The sequence below is a fragment of the Ascidiella aspersa genome, chromosome 2, assembly GCF_963924565.1.
Source record: "Ascidiella aspersa chromosome 2, kaAscAspe10.2, whole genome shotgun sequence".
Lineage (NCBI taxonomy): Eukaryota > Metazoa > Chordata > Ascidiacea > Phlebobranchia > Ascidiidae > Ascidiella > Ascidiella aspersa.
In genome coordinates this window covers 8,441,578-8,465,464 of record NC_139448.1, presented here as the reverse complement: position 1 = coordinate 8,465,464, position 23,887 = coordinate 8,441,578, and the positions used below count along the sequence as shown (strand labels likewise).

Genomic DNA, 23,887 nt, shown 5'->3' with positions numbered 1-23,887 from the left:
GTAACCTTTTGTCCAGTCACCAATTGGTGCAAAATTCGCTATGTCATGCGAATTCGTTTGTCGAGCCGCTGTTACGTTTGTCGGTGTATACTCCCGCCTAATTCAAGTCAAACGTGACCTAAATTTATAGGTGCAGCGAAGTGAACAGAACGGCTACATTACGCTGAATCATGTGATGCAACATGACGAAAGGCTTTTGTGTCTGGCTCGCGTCACTCCCGCGTCAACACATAAGCGGCGTACGTAATCTGAAGGGAGTAAAGTCGAAGCGTCGGAGCAGCGGTACACAGTCGAAAAACATCCTATTGCAGAGTATATACGCGAACCAAAGCCAAACGTCGCGCCATTACGTTACACATCGTCAGTCGAAGAGCTCTTGGGTCGTCAGTGAACGAACGGATCTCTCATCTGACCAGCTGATTTCTACCTGTTTTTACAAGTTTTTACAGACGTGCAATCCTTTTCTATCTACTTTCAAATTCCGACAGCAAAGACAGAAAGCGAAATGGCAGAACAATCTCAATCTAGTTCGGTAATACGGCTTGTTTTGGCGCTGGTCTAGAATCCTACCACAACGTTGAAATGATTATTAAGCAATGCATAATATGTGGGTTAGGGTGTCGGTTAGTGTTTGGGTGTGGGTAGGTCAAGTAATATTGTTTAACACTATTACTGGACTCATCCAAACCCAAACGCTAACCGGCACCCTAACCCAAATAATGTTCGTTGTGGTAGGATTCTAGACGAGCGCCCTTGTTTTTTGTGTTTTACTTCTTAAAATGTTGTTGTAAATCTAGCATATGTTGAAAATTTGGTGTAGAAGTAAGTATATGATGAAAAAATACCTAATTGATTGTTGACACACTTAAAAAAACAGTTAAACCTCCAACAAAAGTATATTAAACTTTTATGGATATAATAAAAATAAATTTGATTTAAAGCATCTTGTAAACATCCGTTATCAAGCAATTTTATAACAAATGTAATTCAGTTCTTTATAATAATTGTGGCTTTGTAGCAGAGTCGTTAAATGGAGATTGAGTTTTGAGCAAAATTAATTATTTACAGGGCAACAGTGCTGGTGTATGGACAAGTGCTTGTGAGGATGGATTAAGCAACCAAATTAATCTGGAGTTGTATGCCTCCTACATGTACATGGGGATGGTAAGCTAAATTTCTTATTGAAATGTCTTGATTACATTCTCATCAGAGAGGTTATGTAACATACGTTGTACTCTGAACACATATTGATTTATTGATTAATTATTATTGTAGCTTGTTGTATTCTATGTTGTACGTTATAACTGTTAAAATATTTCCATTAATTCCTTTTTGGAAGATTTTTTTTAATAATGCTTTTATTCGCAGGGTCATTTTTTTGATCGTGACGATGTCGCCTTGAAAAACGTGTCCAAGTACTTCTTGAAATGTGCAGAAGAGGAACGCGAACATGCTAACAAGATGGTTCACTTCCATAATAAGCGTGGTGGCACCACTACATACTTCCAAATTAAGGTATGGGCAATTTGTTTTTATATTCAGTTTACTTCGAAAATTGTGTGGGCTGTGTGTAATTCTGAATATGCTAGCTGTGTAGTGCGATTTGTCATGTGATCTAATTGCACCATCGATTGTAACAATTTATGGGGTGCTTAGTCATGTTTAATGATGTTGTCACGCTGTAACATGTGGAGAGGGGGTGCTTAGTCATGTTGCTATTTAACTTGTCTTGATGATTTCAATGCTGGGCACACAATATTATCTTGTATATGACTTCAATCTTGAGCAAAGATACTTTCTTGTTTTGACAATTATCACTTTATTTAATAAAACAAATAATATATACGAATTTGCCAAACAAATCTTCACATACAAATAGGGCTGCTTAATATCAATAATTGTTGAATTGCTTGATATTTTAAATAGCAGTGTATGTTTTATATGTAACCCTTCATTAAATTCCTCATTTTCATGCAGCCCCCGACAGCATTCGACCCTGCAACTTTCAACACTATGAAGGCAATGCAGTGTGCACTTGCACTGGAGGAAAATGTCAACAAAAGTCTGCTTGCTCTTCACGATACGGCCAATGGTGACCCTGAGGTAATTTTGAATTACAGTATAAGCCCAAAAATGATTAATTTTTGGTGAACTAAAAGACCACCATATCCACACACATAGCTTGTGTGTAGTGATTAGCTATAAATAAAGCGTTAACAAGGATGATTAGTCAGACATGTGTCGTCACAAACTACTAGCAGGACGCTTGTGATTTGTGAACACTACTTTAAATGGCGGCATCTAAAACTTGTTCTGTTTATATATGAGTATGCTATACAGATAATGAACAGAATTCATTCTGCCTTAATTTTCACCTTACAATTTACCATTATTAATTTCTTAAGCTTATATCACTCCATAAAGTGCCCTAGAGTAGTCAATCAACACTATTATTTTAATTTGTTTCTAATTCTATAGTTCGTTTGTACAGTCATGATTTTGCACATTTGTCCTGACAAACTAAGCGACTGTTTGCACCCTTTGAGATTTGTTTTATCATTTCCTTTAAAACGGACGCTAATGGCTGCTAGTTATGCTAGGCTTGTGTTTTTTAACATGTTGCTTTTCGACCTTCAGTTCCAAGACTTTATCGAAGCCAACTTTCTTCATGAGCAAGTGGACGCGATCAAGCAGATCAAGGACTACATCACCAACCTGAAGAGGGTTGGAGCTGGCTTGGGCGAGTACATGTTCGACAAGCACTTCCTTGACGAGTGAGAAGGCACCTTCCTTCCAGTGTACAGAGCAGCCAACCATCTCGCTTGCTGTATATAAAGCCCATTTCCCTCTCCATAATGTAATCACTGTCCACGTGGAATCCTAGTTCAATTTGAGAAGTTCTTGTTGTTAGATCATTACCATCTAAAAGAAGCTGCGGTCTTGTTTTAATGCTTTGCTTTTTCGCTTTCTGATTTTTGGTTAAAAACAAATAAATTTTCAGGCACCTTCAAATGTCTTAAACTGTTTATTCCAATTTAGTTCGACAAGTAGTGAATGAGAGTGGCGGTAATAATAGTGCAGTGAAAGAAATGACTGGGGAGAAAGTAATTAAAAATGATAAACAGTACAACTATATATATATTCACACAGCAGTGACCACCAGCATGAAGTAGGAAAAACACAAAAGCAAAAAAAACAACGTTTGATGTTGAAGAGCGTCGTAATTAAAGGAACAATAATAGAAAGAATTGGGCGTCGTGCAATCGTAATAATGATGTAATTATACCACAAGAGCACCGAAACCAGCTAATTGCACCCAATGATTTATTGACAAGCCCACATTCAGGACGTACGCTTACGACGTTACGCAAATGTATCCAGTTCAAAAATGCATTTGCTAACTTGACGATAGGCATGGTGTGCGCTTCTGCTAATGTTAAGGTAAGAAAAACGTTAGATAAATGTAAAGCCGCGTTTCCTTTGTAATGCTTTGCTGATTGGTTAAACCGCCATGGCCTGTTTGATACAAAAACAATTCTCCATTGTCGAGAAAAAGCGCGACACAACTAATTACTGCGAGCATGTAATGCAACTTATAATATAGTTAAACGAGTTTCGACTGCAGTTGGCACCCAAGGATTTGACAGGGGAAGTAAGCCGCCCTAGTAGTTCGAACAATATAAACATCACAGTAGAGTAACACGACGGATTTGGGAAGCATAATGGCTCGATTTACGTAAGCTTGTTTACATAACCGATGTAAAAAGCAGCAGGTTGCTAAAAAAATGACATGGCTGATTTTCAGGTGATTATGTCAATTGGAGTGATAACACTTTTATTTGCTGATGTGAGAAGGGGAAATGCTGATGGCACAAAAATCACGCAGGAGAATAGGTTATTGGTGAGATGGCTTTATTTCTCACCTATTTCCGCGTGCTTATTTTCCACCCAATGACTTAATACTTGGGACGGTGAAAACGCAATGCGAGATAGATAGCGGTTGGGGGCGCTAGTTTTTCTTTACACAAATTTGGGTCCTTAAATTTACGACGTATAAGGGAAAGCGGGTAAATAAAATAAATTGCCTACTTTACAATGTGCAAGCAATGAGCGCATAGTAATCTAACACGGATGAAAAAATTTGGAGTTCAAGTGAAGTAATAGCGTCCAACCCCGCCCGATTTCTTTAAATATGCCGATTTAAAAAACATAGTTTACAAGTTGCTGAATGGTTGAAACAAATTTTCACAAGTTTTGCATTGAAATGTTTGCTGTCTGAACGTGCCTTCAAATCACGAGATTTACTTGTAATTTTTTTCAACAAAGGACAATGGTACACAGCAGTGTCAACGGGAGAAATATATTTGAAAATATCTCGCAAAACAATTGTCACTGTTTGGCTGAACGCAACCGACATTTCCGCGATATTTATTGGAAAACTAAGCGGCGTTAGTATGGCGTCTGTAAATAGCGATACTTTGCTTTGCAGGGTTTAATGTTTATGCCTTTCACATTTTTTAAACCATATTAACATATAAACTATAACCTATATATGCCAGCTGGTATATCTTTAAAAGTGTGAAGCACCAACTGGGTTTAATAAAGAGAAAACTTTTAAACAGAAAACCCTCTTTTTGTAGAAATGTGACTCGACATTGGTTTGGTGTTAACTGTGTGGCACTTAAAAAATATATTGATATTTGGTAGATATTAAATACGAAAATAAAGACAAAAACTATCGTTGTGGTAAAAACGGCAAACGGCGCAAATGATACGTAGTTTACCATGGCTTAAAGGAAGTAAAAAGTCTGAGAGTGTAACATTACTTACTGCATGACAGGTTTCGATCGGGTTACCTCATCAGCAATTTCGTGATTTCTGTTTCAGATTCCGTGGAAGTTTGAGCGAGTCACCTCATTGCTAAAATTTTCCAGTAAGTTTGCATTTTTTATAATTTCGTCACTAAGGAGAAAACGACCTCAAAACGCCCGCAACTTTTCACGTGTTTAAGCTACAAACGAATTGCGTTGGGTGGAAATTCGCACACGGAAATAGAGTGACTCTACAAGCGGCCTTGCCTTTACTGCAATGCTGATTCACCAGAGGGCTAGACGAGGCTGGTATGACTGATCAGTCCGTTTTATGACCAGCAAATTACGTCATCTATCTTACTGCAGTGGACCTAATTAGGTTAAAAACGACAAAGGGCGTTTCCGGGATAAAACGAGTTCAAAAGGATATGCGGACGAATTACTTTAGGGCATTAAAGACTGCTGACGGATAACACGTGTTCGATGTTCAACTATAGGTAACATAATACATACAAATAATAAGAGAGAAAGGCAGGATATCGGCGTGTTGGCGCGTTGCGAAAAAGTACGTTTTTTGAACTAAAATATTTAGATTATACTCGTTGTAATACTAATTAACAATAGATTTGCAAAAAATTAGGCTGTTTGCCGGGACACGCGTTAAAGGGTTACGGGGCAGAATTGTGTTTGGCAAATACGACCCTCAGTATTGCAGGGTTGACGCAATTTAACGATCGCGCATAACGTGCGTTACCAAGGCAGGTAATATATTAAGGCGCCAGAATCGTAAAAGTTAGATTTCAGGTGCCGCGTCAAACGAGTTATAAGCTTCACCAAAAATCACCGCTTAGGGTTACCCACGATCAGGAGCGACCCTCATCGCGGCATAACCAACCTATACTTCCACCCAGCTACAGGTTTCGCCGAGGGCCTCCAGTAAAACTAACCTACACTCAACCACCAACCCTTGACCAATTCGCGGTGACGACTTTAGTCTTATCTTAAGCCACGTTATAAGGGCTGGAGGTGATCGGCTGGCACCCAACCCTCGCTACCTGCGTTTGTCACGTTGGAGAAGGAAACGCTAACAAACCACCATCCGGTGTCGGTTTCCTCGACCAGCTGCAACACATCGCCCACGGCCATATTGAGCATCGTTTCGTCGCCGGCGTCGAATTCCGAGATGGCCAGGTAGCGGCCCGGGGAATCCCCACCAGACGCCGGGCGCAAAAGACTAGGATCGTCGATCTCGCTGTAAATGGCGTCGCTGTCCGTAAGAGCAGGGGGGATCACTGGGGCTATGGGTTCCGCGATTTGGGGGGTTTTATCAGGCGAAGGGGCCGGGTGGGGCGGTTTGAAGTAGGCGGAGGGCACCCATCCGCATTCGGTGTTAATCTGGACGTACCACCAATCGTTCTGGGCCGTTTCTTTTAAAACGGCCTCGGCCCCAAGTTCGAAGCCCATTTCGCTGGGATCCAGGGGCTCGAAATCGGCCACGGCCACGAATTTCGCCCCCACTTCTGCTTTTGACCCCTCTATGAAGCCCTCGTCGCACTGCCCGTCCGGCGAGCCTCGGTAGCTCTGCTTTGAGGCTAAAATATCGGGTGTGACGTAATCGTTCTCGACGCGCCCGACCATGACGTCATCATTGTTGCTGTTGTTGTTGCCGTTGCTCGCAGTGGCAGCAGAGTCGTTGTTAGGTAGGCGCTTTAATACGGGCTTGGTGGATTTGAGCGGTGCCGGCTTGGCTCGCGGCACTTGCGGCTTTTTGGGGCGCGCGGGTCCGCCGTTATTCGCCGCCGCTGACGCCGCGCCCGGGTTTTGAAACTTGGACTTGAGCGAGCTGACGGAGTTGGGTTTCGAAGCGGCGCCGCCAGCCGTCGGTTTAGATCTGGTCGCCGAAACCGGCTTTTTAGCGACGCTGGAGACCGGTTTGGGCCGCCCGTTGGTCAGCGGGGACGGTTTGACACCGTTTGCTTGCTTGGGCGTCGCAGGTCGGCCGGGCAAATTTGCGGTCTTCGTAGCCGCAGTCTTACCGCCGGTTACTAACGCTTCCTTGGCTTCCTGCTGTTGTCTGTTGGCCGGTTTTAGCACGCTTCTAAAATCAACTTCAGGAGCGTTTGCGCCGCCGCCCGACTTAATACTCCCGGTGCTGTTGTTGCGGCAAACCGGCTTCTTAAGCGCGGGCGGCTTGGGCGGTTGCGGCTTCCCAGCGCGGACTGACGAGGCAGGCTTGGCTGGGAACTTGGGCTTTAGCGGCAGTTTGGGCGCCGCTGACTCAGCAGCTGGCGACGACGCCGGCCTTCCGGGAGTAGTGCGTCCAAAGGCCGGGTTCCTAGGCTTTGCGACGACGCTTTGCGTAGAAGTGGGTGAGCTTTGCGTGGCGGTTACGTTACGTTTAGGCGCAACGCTGGTGTTGGTTTCCTTGCCAGCGGGGTTTGCAGGTGCGTTGGGCGTCGACGATTGCTTTAAATTGCCGACAGAGAAACGCGTATTGCTTCCGGGCGGCTTGACCCGGCTTTGCGGCTGCGTCTGACTGCTGCCTGTTCGCTCAGCCTCATCCGGTCTTGCGTCATCACCCGATGACGTCACACCCTCCTTGGGCACTGGAGGCAGGGGGCGCAGGGCCGGCGAAAAGCTGGACCGCCTGGAATCGGAGTTGGACCTGGCCAGGGGCACTTTGGCCGGCTCGACCGGCTTGGGGGGTTTTGGTCGTTCCGGGGGGGTGCTCTTGGCCTTGAACTGCTTCTCGATGTACGAGGCCGGCGCCCATCCCTCGGTGCCGTCTGTGACCACGTACCACCATCCACCAGGAGACTTCTCTATAACCTTTGAAACAGTGGAGCGCGTTTGAAATCAAATTGTTTAGTCTCAAGAGAGTTTACTTCTTTTTTTAACGATGGTTCACAAACCGTATTTTGGTTAACATGGGTGTTCGATTGTTAGTTAGTAAGCCAGTTCGTCGAATGCATTTTTGACTATTCACATGTCTGTTAAAAAACATTAGCTCTTATACTTTGAAGAATAAGTAAAGTGCGTTTTTGGCCGGTTAACTTATACATTCGTAAGCATTATGGCAACTGTTGAATATATCTATAACTGATAATATGACCGTGTAAAAACGACAAAAAAAAACGTATTTATCATGTTTTAAATGCATTTTTGTTTTAATTGGCAAAGAGATTCAAAAGTAGTTTCGAAGTAGACTTAGGCTCGTCTGGCTGCCATTAATAATTCACGGCGCCTCGCAATATAATGGTGGGCGGGAAGATAATGCGGTGATAAAATCAATTTTCATCAGGCCTAAAAAGAGTTGATTTGAAACGGAGACAAAGAAAAACAATTAAGTAGGCTGAAAAGTATTAAAGAAGTTGAAAGCTGTATGCGAGTTTTAGCTGACTCTCTTGTCTGTCAATGTGCAGCACACGGTTATAAATATAAAATTAACCAAAAAAATCAAGGCTGAAACACGGTGACGTTATCTTATCAGTCAAGGCTTTTAGGCGTGGAGTTTGGGTCGAATTTTACATTATTAATTGGTTTATCGACTGGAGAGGCGTCATCCAAGCTTTTACACAGAAACCGACAGAATCTAAATCTAAGGAAAATCACAATCTGGCCGAACTCGGTTTTTATGGCTTTTTCTATTAAGTTAGCGAGGCGTTGAGAGACAAACTGAAACTTAGTAAAACATTTTGGTTGGGAAAAGGACATATTCCGTCAATGCTGAAAATAAAGCGAATCTATACGGAAATATAACTACTGCAGACATTACTACAGCTAACAGAAACGTGTTAGTAAATATTCGCCTAGAAATTTGGGAAAGGCTAACTTGAAACAAGTTACTCTTCTGTCTTTCAAACTTTTTGTTGGATATCATTTAAATAAACGCTTTGATTTTATTCCATTAAATTAGTGCTTCTTTCAAAATGAGCATATTACGCTGATAATATTTTTGGAAAATTTCGGTATCTCGTCATTAAAAAGTAACAAGCTTTAACCTGTAACAATTCTAAACCAACAACACAAGAATGATGTAATAATTTGTAGTCAAACGTTTATAAATAGATTGTTGCTATTAAGAGGGTATGTTTAAATCTTATATCCCGATATAGCAACTTATGCCACAAAAACGGTAATTTAACCTATGAGGATAACTACCACAGTTTGTAAAAAGTTAAATTAGCTGGAGGTCATTTGGGGCCTCTTCTATGAGGATAACTACCACAGTTTGTAAAAAGTTAAATTAGCTGGAGGTCATTTGGGGCCTCTTCTATGAGGATAACTACCACAGTTTGTAAAAAGTTAAATTAGCTGGAGGTCATTTGGGGCCTCTTCTATGAGGATAACTACCACAGTTTGTAAAAAGTTAAATTAGCTGGAGGTCATTTGGGGCCTCTTCTATGAGGATAACTACCACAGATTGTGAAAAGTTAAATTAGCTTGAGGTCATTTGGGGCCTCTAACTAATCCATTCAGGGAAATAGGATGTCTCAGTAATTGCCCACCACAAACAATTAGCGTCCGGGACTTATGCAAATTTTACTTCCGATTCAATGCGCGGGAAAAGTTATGGCGTTGCACATATTTGTTTGGTTGAAAAAAAAATAGAGGCAGGCCTTGCAATAAACTGAAGCGTTTGCTTTGGTTATTGTTAGTATCAGATAGTTCATTTGTCTGTTCCAGGTGAGGAATACTCTTTAAATTAGAGGACTTTATACTAAAGTCGTACTTGGCTAAACGTTACTAAAATACAACAGGATCCAAAAAGTTAACCCGAAATACATCGTCAAAATGCATAATTAGAACAGAACGACACCACACAAAAGCAACACAAGTTAATCCGTATATGCAACATTTTAACTGGTATAGGCCACACAACCACGGTAAGACTTAAAATAAATTAGTCGCCAATGGTAGGAATGTCGGATATTTGACGTGTGACACTGATTTAAGAGCACGTAAGAATTATACACTCGCCTGTGGTGAGACTCGAACCCACGATCAAAAAATCTAGACAGTCGCTCGAAAACAGGGGTTCTTAAACTTTTTTATCAGCGAACCCCTAAATTATTTTTTTTGCTTCGCGTGCACCACGGTACGCAAGGAATATTAAAAAAAAGGAATTGCCGTCACAATACAAATAGACTTTATAAATCTATATATTTCGGTTTAAAAAATGTTAAGTGAAAGTGATCTAAATATAATCAGTGCATTACCGTTTGATTTTTAATTAAACTGTTTTCTTTGAAAAATTGCTTACTTCTTAAATAGACACTACTATTTCATTAGGGCCTTCATGGACCCCCTAATACTAGTTCACGGACCCCAGTTTAAGAACCCCTGCACTAAAAATATTTCACAGGAAGCATACATCCCGCCGCCTAATACAAAAGTAACAACGAAAGATCGCAAATTACCTCGATGGCTGCGTCCTGGTCGAAGCTCACGCCGTCCGGGATATTTGCCTTGAACGGGGCCCTTGCAACATACTCGTACACCGGCTCGCTGACGAAGGTGGGGGGAAGGGGAGGGGGCACCTGTGGTTTCTGGACCCCCGACCCCCTGACCGAGGCGCGCTTGGGCGGGGGAAGCACCTGGGAGCTGGGTTTCGTCAGGAAGGTGGCCGCTGCAAAGTGAAGTTGGACGTTTTTTAGGTGTTTTTAGAATGTGAGTTGAACTGTATTTCGTTTAAAGCGATGCCATGACGTAATATTGAGCGACGATCACGTAATGCTGAGCGATTGGATGACGTAATGGTCGAAGATGATCGATTCGACTTGGTCACCGGCCTATATTTTACAGCGAGGTTCTGAACCTTTTTCGACTTTCCACTCTGTTATAAAGTACAATCACACAAACTTAACAAATTTTATCACCCCGGAACTATAGTTTTAGAATTTCACAACAGCTTTTATAGTATGAATTTTATGCGTAAAACTATGAACAGAAAATCTCAGACAAACCTTTCATATTTAGGTTATACCGATTTTCAATTTTGTGATTTTTTTTTAATTTAAGGCAATTAAAATTTACCCAAGGAATTTTTACTTTCTGCCTTTTTTAATTCAGGCCAATTTTACCACATAAATGTTTATTGGATTTTTCTAAAACTAAAGGTTTACAAATAGGATGTCTAAAATGAATGAAAAATAATATTTTTTAATCTAAACCCACCGAAACTGAAAACCACATTATTCCTTCACAACATTTCTACAAACAACAACCCACCGGAGCTCAGACAGGCCGAGTGGTATTCCTTGCTGTGTCGGTTGGCCACGGTGTGGTGCCGCTTGGGGCTGGATGAAGCCGAGCTGGATAGGGGTGAAGGGGCGGCCAGGGGGGACGGCCCCACCGCGTTGATGGTTCCAGAGGGCAGGCTGCGTCGGTGGGCCTTTAGTTCGTGAACCGACGAGATGATTTCGACTCCGTGTTCGTTGCAATTGAGTGCTCCGCTTTTGCGTAGTACAACATCTGAAGGTTTTTCGAGGTAGGAGGCTGGTGCGTAACCTGTCTTGCCCTGGTAGCTGCGATTTGATAAAAAATCTATATTGTATATGCTTAAGGGACACACAATAGGACCTAAAAGGCAACAATACCTAAAGCGGAAAAAACTATCATAACATAGTGTTAAGACCAACGACATAATAGGATAAATGTTGCATATGCCTGATTCTGGTCATTTATCTCTTATTCCGACGGCTTTTTAGGAATCGTTCCGATTAAAACGCTATTTACCGGTCTTGCCCTGGTAGCTGCAATTTGATAAAAAAAAATTGATAAAGCCTTAAGGGGACATACAATAAGACCTAAAAGCAATAATACCTAAAGCAGAAAACTCCATAAACCGTAACCAAGGTCTACACATAGGAGGTTGTGTTGTTGTGTAAAAATCAGTGGGTGTGGGTACAATTTCCCCAATGCGCAAAAGTTTTCCAAATTAGATAGTTTTGGCAACTTAACCTATGGAACACACAAGGTTTTAAAGGTTAATTGTTTTATGACATATCGATATTATGACGCAATTCTGCGATAACAAAAAACATTTTTTTAATTTTTTATTAATATTTTTTCATTTGAATATTGTAATTGGTAACTACATTTTTCAATATTTGTGATTGTAATTCCTTTTTTTGAAGACGAAGTAATTGTCATTGTAACATAATTGAAAAATGTGACGTAGGAATTAATTGTAATTGAACTGATGTCATGATTGGTCGACCTTTGATAAAAATTGAAACTAAGATCTGGCGGCTGTAATTAAAGGCCGATTACGCATGAGAGGTGGTGTTAGATGCTCAAACATGTGGGCTCGGCTAATTATTATTATGACGTTCGAAGAGCCAAAATTTTTTTTTATGCTCGAGTTATTTCAGAGGATGGTTTATTACAAAAAGGTTAGCTTAACCATGTAATAAAGTAAAACACTTACTTTGCAAAATTGGCTGCAAAAATTTAAAGCAAAACAGTCAAATGGGTTAAAGAAACACAGGAAGTTGTTTGCGCCCACAAATACCGCCCAGTCTAAACCCAACAAACACAAATATTCAGAAGAGCGTTATAAATTGTTTAAATGACATATGATGGTATTATGTGAGTTGAATCGTCGTATTTAACCCTAGCGTGGCACCAACGCGTGTTGGCTTAACGGATGTTGTGCACGATTCTCAAACGAAGCGTTTAGTCATTCGGCCACAAAACAACGTTAGAGTTGTCCAACTACAAATCAAACCGAGTATGTCGACAGCACAGACCACGACCTTTTTGGTTGACTCTCCTAAGTCACGGTCAACCTTAAGCGTACAAGGTTTGGCATTACACGCGCTGGACGGGAACACCCTATACACAGGTGCATGCCGCGGTTGCAAGATAACGGTTTTTGACATCAACATAAAACGTGCACAGAGCCGTGGTTCGGCATTTTTGTTTCGTATCTTAGCTACGACACGAGTTTAGAGCGGTGAAACTGGTGTGGAAAGTTCACATAAGATCTTCTGTTGTTGAAAGTTCGCAATATAAGAAGTCCTGAGTTGTGTGTAATTAAGTGCTCCTATTTAAATTATTTATTTTACGTAATTGTTTCGAGCAGATTGCCTGACAGTTTTCATTTTTGTGTATGTTAGGTTTTGGGTTAAAGTTGCTTAAAATATCTATTGAGATTCAGTAGGTTTAATTAGTGGACTAAATTCACTTGAGAAAATCAATGGTTTAACGCTTCGTTCGAATGACTTGGGAACTATCTTATAAAAAAAATTAAGAGCGATTTAAAAACTTTTCATATTCCAACTTCGGCACGACAGATAATTAAAACAAATGTGATTAAAGGGCAGTTTGCAAAATGTAACCTAAGGAAGTGGAAGCCATTTAACGAAGACGTATACGCGGGTTGTGTAATTGAATAGCAGCCCCAGTTCCCCGGTGTATAATGGTCCATCTGCAAAGCGCCAAGCTTCTTTTTTCCAGCCAATACTTAAGCGTTTTTACCACCTCGAGGCCACGGCCACTTTTTGCGAGACTTCGATGCGACACGCCATAAAAAATATCAGGATAAAAGAGCCGGTTTCTGACAAAACGGCCACGAAATTTGGCCTCGCTTAAGAAGTCTGAACGGTTGATGTGCAATTGGAGAGCTGACCCGATGTATTATTCATGGCATGAACTTTGCGTGCCCGCGAAGAGCACTTGCAAAGACGGTTGAGCAGCTATCAGCGACAAACTGTAGGAATGCCGAATGCCGAATTCCCAATTCCCTGCGGGTAACTCGAAAACACACACGATCGCTTTGCGTAGCCTTGGGTGGCTACTTGGCTAGGCACTTTATTATAGGACGAAATTTTAGCCGAGTAGTGTTAAGCACTTATCCTGTTTTTTAATGTGCTCCTAATACAGAAATGGACCTTACAAAGCAGGCCATTAATATTAAAATTCTGACAGATATTTGAATAATCGCACAACTAATACCTCGCTTAGAGTAGACACTGGGATGTAAGATATTGTCGTTTTGGGATGTTAAATTAAGATATTGTCGTTTTGGGATGTTAAATTAAGATATTGCCGTTTTGGGATGTTAAATTGAGATATTGCCGTTTTGCAATACGGACACTTTAAAGCAGTGGTTCTCAACCCTTTTAGCTTACGGACCGGTAAAATTTCAAAACAAGTTTTGCGGACCGGTTGACGTTCAAAAATCAAAATCAACCTAAAATGTAATTACGACAAAAGTATTTGAAACTTAAAAGCAAAGAATAGAAACCTCAATTGAATGAGCAATTTGCTGCTGTTTTTCAGTACCATACGTGTTTTACGTGGTTCATTGAAGTTTTTTCACCTACAACTGGTTTTAATACTTAAGACTTAGACGAGTTGTAGTCTACTACAACACTTGCACCATTGCAACGAACAATAAAGTCCAAAGTAGACCATTAACTCTATGTTGCGTCACAATGCAGCAAATTACGGAACTGGCGAAGTACTAGAATTGATGGACAAGCTTTTAACATCTTGCATTTTGCAACTAAGATATAAAATTGTAATATATTTAGCGGACCGGCAGGAAAGTTGATGCGGACCGGCGGTTGAGAACCACTGCTCTTACGTACGGGCATCTGATGCAAAATCAATAATATATATAAGAGATGCAACGGCATTTTAACCATGTAACCTATTAAGAAATTCTTTAGCGATTAATGATTACGTTACTGTTAGTGTTACTGGTGAACCTTTACTCTCTGACAAATATAAGAACTTGCTCGTTCAAGATGCCTATACAATATTCCAGAATCACATCAGCGGCGATACTAGCTTGGCATTGAAAAAGCACCAAATATCACTAAATGGTATACGAAAGACTCAGATGATTATACATTTCATTATTGAACCAAATAATATTAAAACGTCTGTAAAAAGTCATCCAGCACAAGGTCAATTACATATATATAAACGGTATGTTACGGCAGTGTTTTAAGTTATAATTCTTACCTGATCTGCCACCATCCCTCCAAATTCTTCTGCAGGACTTCAACCATGACTCCCAAGCCAAAGCTCACTTCATCTGGGTTACCAGCGGTAAACTTGGCGCTTGTAATGTATTTTTCGCCTAAAAGGAGTACGGGGTTTAACAGCATGTAATATTTTGATACAGCTATACTTACTCTGCGGTCTAAAGCCAGTGGTTATCTAACTGTGTGATAATTATTAAGTGTACCGCACGACAGACAAACATACGCGCATGTCATACTTAAATAGACAATTAACTAACAACATTATGGTATTAATATTTTGCCTTGTCGTATAGCAATGGTGGCGTTTAGGTTAACTGTCTAAATATTTAATTTGGTTGGCTTTGTTTTTTTTAATACCTATAGTACGCAGCAACCCACAGAGGATTAGTGGTGTCAAGGTGTTTTGGGGAACCGAAACGGTCCCCCAAATTTCTCCAGAGGTTTCCCAAATTTTGGACTTGCAACTTTTTGCGGTCTCTTAAAACTACTTAGCGGTCACCCAGACCAAACCTTAAAAAAACCCTGGGTGTCATTATGAAATTTATTTTGCTTGGGAAAATTAATTTTATCTTCATATCACAAAAAAACAAAATCACATTTTTGGCAGGTACTTAATTCAAGAAAAACTGTATTGCATTCTAATGTGACGCTGTTTCTAAATCGGGAAAGCTCAGAAACATTTCTTTCTTGTCACTTGGGGATAGCCTGCTGTAGCATAGAAACTTCTGCTTTTTTAGACAAACTAGTTTGAACCAGGAAACAGCAAACGGTTTAAAGGTTTTTGATGTCACAATGAAAGCAAAGGTTTTTGATGTCACAATGAAAATGAAACCCAAACCAACAGCTGAACTTTATCTAACAATAGTATTTTGTTGAGACATACAACAAACTGCTAAATAGAATGTTTTTTTTTCCAAATAGGTTTTTCTTATTTCACTAACCTTGACCAGGTTCTGATTCATTTGTGATGAGATTTTCTCTTGTTCCATCCATTTTCTCCAAATAAACCCCAGGTATCCACCCCCGTTCACCCTCATCATCGCTGACAAACCACCAACCTATAAACATAGCAGTTTATTACTAAATCATTTTACAAGAACATATTTGAATCATGTTCCTAGATAAACTGTGCAAAATAGAATCAAGTAATAAATTTTAGTGGATGGTATGTTAATATGTAAATCAATGGTATTCAATGCTTAAAAATATTTTTCATTAAAAAATAAAATACACAATTCTTTGGAAATAGTTTTATTTTTAAACAAAATAAACTCTGTTTTCAGTGTCACACAAAAAGTTAATTCTTGATGCATATCCAGTTAATAAGATTAAACAGAGTACCGCATGAAATTAAAAATTAATTTTTTCAGGAAATTTTGTTCCACTTCGACTTATTTAAGGTGAAAATATATTTGTCTACAAATTATAGTTAGTGTATAAATAACCACTGCATTTCTGTATTTGTTGGTTGGAAAAAGACTGTCTTTTCAATTTCAGAAGCATATCGTTTATGATCAATTTGCCAAAAGATTGATATTATGATTTCAGTAACGTACAAAATAGTTTGTATCTCAAATATTAACAATCAGTACATCATTTTTTTACACTTAATGTTGGCATGTACACTTGCTTTAATACCTTAAAACACAAGACACTTCTCCAGCATGGCTGCAATGTTTAATAGGGACCGGGATACAGTAAACACAATCTAATTTGATTACTCCAATGGGCCCAGGAGAGTTGGGACATGCTCAGGGAACAATTAGTTTGCCAAAGTGACCACAAAAAGGGCTGTATGGATGTCTTCTACAAACTTAAGGCATTAGATCACGAAGTTGGGAGGAATTGTCCCATAGAAATGTGTTGTGCTGATTGATGTAAAGCTTGTTCTGCTGCGGTTTGGTTTTTGTTAGAGAGGGAAGTAGAAATATAAGGGAAACTAATGCATTTGCAATTTGGTGTTGGTAATAGCAATAAATCACATTGACAACAACATTTTAGCACCATACAATACTTTTTATCTTATCTAAAGCAAAATCAATACAATTATTCATACAAGTTAAAAAAACAGCAAAACGGACTCTTTGAAAAAGGTCTGCGCTAATTTGCCTTTTGTTTAGGCGGGACATAGAAATACACTCAAGAAAATTTATGTTTTTTGTTATTTGTTGTTAGTAAAGAGCAATAAATCACATCATTGACAAGAGCATTTTAGCACTGCACAATATTTTTCCTTGTGTAAAGCTAAATCCACAGATACATTTGATGAAGTAAATTTGCCATTTAGTTGTTGCACAAATCAATCAGCGTTTACTAGGAGAAAAGCAATAATACCCATATTGATACAAATCGCACATTGCCAAGTGCTAGCTCAGCACATTGACTTTCACAGTTCATGTCATGTGAGTGCAAGCTGACAGCCATTATGTCAAACAAAACAGGATATACACTACCAGCCGGCCTGCTTTACAAGGAAGGAAACAATTTGATTCTCTTATAAATAACAACACAAATTAAGCACTTGTGGACAAGCAGGTCAAATTGGTCCTTACCCAAAACAATTTTTTTTTATTAAATGTAGGATTTTGAGCCCTGAGATATTTGTTTTCAGATGAAAAAAATAATCACTGTTGCTCAAGCAGGTCACTTGGTTCGTTTAAAACAAGCCAATTTTCTTGCCAGACACAACAAAATTTGGAAAAAGTGCATTATATTGAGCCATTGCATCTACAGTTTTTTTTTTAATTTTGCAAAACACAAAATTATGCTTTAACTTTTGATAGTCTGAAAAGATGTGTGACTTTCTAAATACTCCTAAGCTTATAATGTTCAAACTTACCGTTTTCGTGCTTTTCAATCACCTCCAGATGTTGTCGAGCAACCACCGAAAGTTCTTTGGGTTGGGTCCTTGTGTAATCTGCAACGGCTACATACTGCTCCAGGGAAATCGGACCAGATATTTCACCAATGTCTGCAAAAATCAAATTGAAAAGTTTTAAGTAAAATTCACTTCAAAAGTGGTTAAGTAAATGTGCTTATGTTGCAAACATTAAGATTTAGGGACAAAAAAACAAAAAACCTTTGTGTTATTTTGATGCAATATATTTTTACTGAACCTTTCCCTCTGGCATTACCTGCATTTACAAATCGAAAAAACTTTTTTTTCATATCAAGAAAAATTTTCATATCAAGACACATATTATTTTTTGTAACTAATTTAACTTTTTTTAGTTATGAAACCATTTTTAAGACATTAGGACTATGCCTATAGATTGTTAGATTAAGTTTATGCTGTAAATAAAAGTTAGGGAAGGTAATTATGTTAAGTGTGTATGTAAATATTGTAATGTAAAATAACATTGGTGTGATATCTAAAGGCATAAAATGTACATTTGAACTATATATATGTTCAAAACTTGAAATTAAACATTTGTATGACATTTTAACACCCATGTACATAATGCACACTTGCAATACAGCACAGTGGGATAACATAAAACACCCATTTAACAGTATTGCTGTAACGGCCCTTGAACATGCACAAAACCAACAATCATATCCGCACATCCGCTGACATGCAATGAACATATGTCTCACAACCGAATTACAACTTTGTAGTGGCTGTATGCTATTCAAACATTTCAGTACAAACAAGAAATGGCTGAAGACTTTTTGTTACCCTAAAAACATATTAATGTAAGAGAGTAAATGCTGATGTCTTCAGAAAATTGGAATTATATAATAGAACATCTACGATCTATAATATATATAGGTATACATCACTATATAATATCCGGCACATTTCTGCAAGTTCAGTTGCGATATGAAACAAAAAGACACACAAAAACACATCAAGCAACATTATTAAAAAGCAGTAAGAGAACCAACAAAGTATTTACTCTCTGTTCCAGACATTTTAGTTATGTTAGAGATACAACACAAAATATGATAAAAAAATAAAAACACTTTGCATAAACAGACTGTTAGCACTTAACAGGCAATATGTTAACAAACAACAATAACAATTTTGTGGTAAAGCAGTGCTCAATTTCAATTAGAATAATTTTAGTTAAATACACACATTTATTATAATGAAGGTTGAAATTAGATATGCCATGCTTTATTAAACATTTGTGTATACAATATACATGTTTATAAATTAAAGTCGTTTTCATATGACTTAATTGTAAAAGCTGTGAATATATTGAAGAGAAAATTATGTTTTGAGCACTGATTTGCACACATGGGTGCTGTTAGTTTGTTTTGTAAATATATATCGATATGCACAAACTGGATGTTTTCTCTTTGACAGCCACACAATGAGACAAACAAAGGAATGGGCGCATGCATGTCACACGGGGCAAACTTACCGAGCGATCGGGTCCTTTGCACTCGCCTGTGTTTTATTGACACTAGAGGCACCACATTGCGGTTAAAATAACTTTATTTTAGGACGCCTGCCTTAACTTTAATAAAACTACCATCATTTTACAAACTGAGATCATGACAACATAGTATAGTTAAATTAAGTGGTTATTTTTGAAATTTATTGGCTATGCGATCATTATCTATAAATAACTCTTTTGTTTTTGAGGTCTAGTAAATTTAGAATTTAAACAAAACATGAACTAGCTTTAAATCACATAGTTCCAACAGGTTCTTCTATTAGGCTTTGCGGTGATAAATTTCAAAACAAGAGATCTTCAAGATTGTTATATTAGTGCATGGCTAAAACTAAACAAAGAATGTAAACTCAACACTTTTCGATGATAAGATATATGACGGATGGTATAGTTAAAGTTATGTTGTTAGGTTCAAAACAAATTTGTGAGCACACTGAACTCATTTGTTCACAGTAATAACAATGGTCATGTAATAACAAACAGACAGAGATTAAAAAGCTTTGCCTTAGGAGTTTTCATGAGTTGGAAAAAGTGGTAATAATTGATATTTTTTTAAATCTAAGGCAACTGTAACATTTTAAATTTACTGGTCTATATTTTAATATAATCATGATTTGACTGAGCATAAATTTTGTATAAAAGTGCCAAAACAAACGTTGTGGCAAGAGGAGTGACAGAGCAAACAAAAACGTTAGGTTTTATTACAGAGGTAAATATTTAGTTTCCCCAGCAACAAAGTAAGGTCTGTCACAAGATGGAAATCTTTACTGTCCAGGACAATATGAGTCATAAAAAGAATGTCAAGCTGAGAGTAAGCCATGGGCGACTTTTTTAATCTTGATAAAACCTCAGCTGGGCGTGATTCATGTAGTTGGTCTGTTGACCAGTCTGGCCTAATTTGATAATGACAGGGACTAAGCGGCACTTACCCGAATCACCTTTCCCCTTTCTGATCGAATTTCTGGAAAAAAGAAACAATGACCTGGTTAGTCTAAGAAACAAGATACAAAGTCGCAACAAAATGGACTAATTCAATTGTTTACCAACAGTGGTTTTGATTGTATTTTGTGAAGTTTGTTTCATTTATAACAAAATTCGGCCAGCCATTTTTTCCCTAAGGGCTTAATAAAAACAGAAATATTTAAACTCATTTAAAGAATAACAAATACAAATCTGTTGCCTTTAGCAAAAATGTAAACTAACAAAATAAAAAAATATTATGGCAAGACCAGGCCAAAAAATTTTGCAGCCATATTGGTGTGCATAGGTTTGCACACAAATTTCAATTGAAAGTGTCATATAAAAAACAAACAAATAACTTAGTAAATTTGTCATTTGTCCTCATCATAACAAAATTTGTCCAGTAATACGTCTTACTGGGTGAATAAAACAGTAAATATTGTGATATTTTTTATACTTTCTGAAACAGAGACAAATGGAAAATCTGTAAACAACAGCACAAAAATGTACCGCAACAAAATAAAAAAACGCACTAAAGACCATGCCACAACATTCTGCAGCCTTACTGGTATACAAAGGGTGGCACAATGTAATTTTAAGGTGTCATATTTCTCCCCATGACAAAGCAGTCAGTGAAATGATAGTGAGCCCAGTTGAAGTGCAGTGGATTTGGTTTGGCGGTGTCACTTTCGATGGCAACAAAAGTACAATGCAAGCTAGCCAACAGGAAACCATTTGTGGCTGAAGGAAGTGCCATATCACAACTTCCACTGCCCCTTCTGCACCAGCCACTATTAAAATTGCCATGGTTTATGTTTAACCGCATATTTACAGTTTACAGCCATGTTTATAAGCAGCAAGGCATTAACTATTACCACTCTGTGACTGTGTTTTAAGCATTTAACAAGAGGTGTGCTTATTTTGGTAGCTCTTTGTATCCAAATATAATAACATAATGTTAGGTGTTTTATGTTTTCATGACAAAACATTCACTTATACATCTATGTGAGCGCCCAAATAGGTGTCTTTAGGCTATTGTAAAACAATTCTGAAACTAAATATGTGTTTAAGAAAAGTAAGCCCTACACTTGTTTCAAGTTTACAAACAAGGTATATAAAAAAAAAAAAATAGGTAAGTCTAACAAGTCACACAAATCCAAAATAGCAATTTAAAATATCTAAATATAGAGTGAACTTACTCTGGTGGGTTGATGTCCTCTGGCTTGGTCTCAAAGAAGTCAAGCACGTGGTTGCTTTGAGAAATGTGCAGCGGAAGGCCAACAAGTGACTAAAAGCAAAAAATAACAAACATTTTCACCAAAAAAATGCATTATGTCAGCATAAGAATTTACAAATAAAACGCCAAATAAATATCCATAATTATAAAAAAAGCTTCTATTTTGTTGAGGGGCAAAAAGATCACTGCTTATTTTGCTGCTACACGTGTATTACATGTTGGGCAAGGAAATCAATCAAAGGCTGTGATGTCGTTGACTAGACACGCAGATGCACCATGCAATCAATCACATCATCTTTATCAATAGCATTAAATATGCAACAGTCTGGAGAGACATTTTTGTCTGAGTCAGACGGACATTTCCATTTGTGTTGGGAAATTACGCAAGGTTGGGGTTTGTTTTTGACTGCAGGCGGCTAATCTAATAAATGATTGGTTTTGTTGGTTTAATCCTTTCGGATAAATTACTGCAAAAAAACATTTTAGAAACAAAATCCTATTTTGGTTTTATAACTATATATAAATATGGCGTTAAATGTTAAATAGTCAAATCCTACAATTTTGTAATTTTGGTTACAAAGTGTAATGTACTTTAGGGAGAAATAGTCCGGTGGCAAGGCTATGACAAATACATTACAACTAGTCATCAAGTGGATTCAGGATTTCTGCATCCGGAATTCCGAAATATTCCAGGGAGAATTAATTCCCCTTTGGGACAAAGCTACGAGGTACCAGTTAATGCTGCATTGCTGATCAATGCTGGGGCAAGCTTATGTCGTGATTAAACTTCCTGACTGGGAACATTTGGCGGTCATTGGCAGACATTGACGAAAACGCACAAGATTAGGAAGCAATTGCAACATAATCCAATATGACTCCAAATGACGATTACTGAAATGAATTTGGCCAAAATTTGTACCAAAGCTTGATTTAAACTACTTTTTGATGAAATTTATTTATAAGGAAGAAAAACAAAAATCACAATGCAGGAAAATATAAATATGTTTCTATATCCTCCTAAAGTTGCATACCTTAGAAATCCGAAAAAAAAATAAGATAATTTTTTTTTACATTTTTGATACTACTGTTTTGTCGGCTTGATGCAATACTTTTTCTTTTAATAAAAATTAATTTTTACCTTGCAATACTCATCGATGGGTTTGAGCCTCTTCATGGCAACATCGCGGATGTGGCTTCTGCGAAACAAAACCTTGCCCGGAAGGAATGGAATAGTACGAGCGGCCGGATCTTTTAACCCACCTTCTAATGGGTGCAGTTCCAGCAGTGAAATCTAAACAAGTTATACCAATAAAATAAAATGCATTTGTGAAGTTTTTAATTGTAAAATGAGAAATTATTTCTGTATTATGGATTAATGGTCTTTTTACAAGCTTTTTTTTTAACTCAGAAAAATCTAAAATGTATGATTTTATACAATTGGTATCAAGGCAGTTTTAAACTAAATTCCTTAAAGCAAAAAGATTAAGAAATCTAAGCAAGCAAAAAAATATTATATATATTACTAAACTTGTACTTTGATAGGTAATATTTTAACAAGAAAAAATATTTTTATACAATAGTCAAAAAGATAAAAAAACAACAAAAATCTAAAAGATGAATATTCAACTTGATCGTCATAAATTCCTTGTACTTGTGAAGACGAAACATGTCAAGATGTGTCTACCTAAAAAAAATTACCTGAAAGTCAAAAAACTTGCTGTATCTTCGAAAAATAACGGTGTTGCTTCCATCATCCCATGTCACATCAATAACATAAACCTAAAATTTACAAGCAGTTTAAAAAACAGACTTAAAATTCAACTACACGTTTAATAAAAAAATGTCACAAAAGTAGGGTATCTAATGGATTAAAATACACACACTAATGGACAATTTTTTTTTCAAGGTAAAATATTAAAATACCGTATTTACTGTTTTAACTAAACAAAAAATGAACAATGGTTGACTAAGTTTTAAAATCTATTTAGAAACACACACAATTTATTAGAAAGTAATCATAAAAAATAAACCTACATAATGCTTTGAAGGGTAGCGACGTTTTAAAGCATCGGAAACTTTTACATCCACCAGTTTACGCCGATTAGACGGGGTCATCTTTGGTGTTTTAATCAGTGCATAACACGACTATACAACCAAGACCTGCTGCTTAAACCTTAAAGTAATGGTGGGTGATTACTTCAAACCCTGGTAATGAAAATCAGCTAAAATTTGATAGAATTTAAAAATAACAAGCGCCAGATTAGGCTGCATAGAATTCCTTTGAATACTAATTTTGATTATTTTTAACTTAGGGGCTATTCACCCGGACAACAAAGTTATCCAAATCAACATATAATTCACTAATGGGGGTAAGGTAAAAGAGCGATTCTGTAAAAAAGCCTATAGGCACCTCCTAAGGCAATTTATCTGGCTAATGGGGTAATTTAAAATGATTCCCAAAAAATCTTTGAAATG

General features: G+C 38.0%; 2 protein-coding genes across 2 annotated transcripts; one reads left to right on the top strand and one right to left on the bottom strand.

The window, feature by feature from the left end:
• The first annotated feature begins 338 nt into the window (after positions 1-338).
• Positions 339-3,012, top strand: LOC146163419 (ferritin heavy chain B-like). Its single transcript, XM_083382885.1, has 5 exons — positions 339-532; positions 1,069-1,164; positions 1,369-1,515; positions 1,978-2,103; positions 2,638-3,012. Exons 1-5 carry the CDS (start codon positions 506-508, stop codon positions 2,776-2,778), a joined length of 537 nt encoding a protein of 178 aa, XP_083239011.1. The 5' UTR covers positions 339-505; the 3' UTR covers positions 2,779-3,012.
• LOC146163418 (uncharacterized) lies at positions 3,013-23,609 on the bottom strand. The gene is made up of 12 exons (XM_083382884.1): positions 23,447-23,609; positions 23,111-23,191; positions 22,551-22,703; positions 21,375-21,463; positions 20,145-20,176; positions 19,183-19,224; positions 17,652-17,783; positions 15,754-15,870; positions 14,790-14,907; positions 11,043-11,338; positions 10,232-10,440; positions 3,013-7,640 (listed from the first exon to the last, which is right to left on the bottom strand). Exons 1-12 carry the CDS (start codon positions 23,525-23,527, stop codon positions 5,823-5,825), a joined length of 3,168 nt encoding a protein of 1,055 aa, XP_083239010.1. The 5' UTR covers positions 23,528-23,609; the 3' UTR covers positions 3,013-5,822.
• Positions 23,610-23,887: the final 278 nt, after the last annotated feature.

Excerpts from the sequence above, each read along its gene's own strand:
- LOC146163419 (XM_083382885.1), top strand. The coding sequence starts at position 506 with ATGGCAGAACAATCTCAATCTAGTTCG. Across the intron at positions 533-1,068 it reads AACAATCTCAATCTAGTTCG|GGCAACAGTGCTGGTGTATG; the intron begins GTAATACGGCTT and ends AATTATTTACAG. Across the intron at positions 1,165-1,368 it reads CCTACATGTACATGGGGATG|GGTCATTTTTTTGATCGTGA; the intron begins GTAAGCTAAATT and ends TTTTATTCGCAG.
- LOC146163418 (XM_083382884.1), bottom strand. The coding sequence starts at position 23,527 with ATGACCCCGTCTAATCGGCGTAAACTGGTGGATGTAAAAGTTTCCGAT. Across the intron at positions 19,225-20,144 it reads AAAGGGGAAAGGTGATTCGG|TGTCAATAAAACACAGGCGA; the intron begins GTAAGTGCCGCT and ends TGGTGCCTCTAG. Across the intron at positions 17,784-19,182 it reads GCAAAGGACCCGATCGCTCG|ACATTGGTGAAATATCTGGT; the intron begins GTAAGTTTGCCC and ends TGATTTTTGCAG.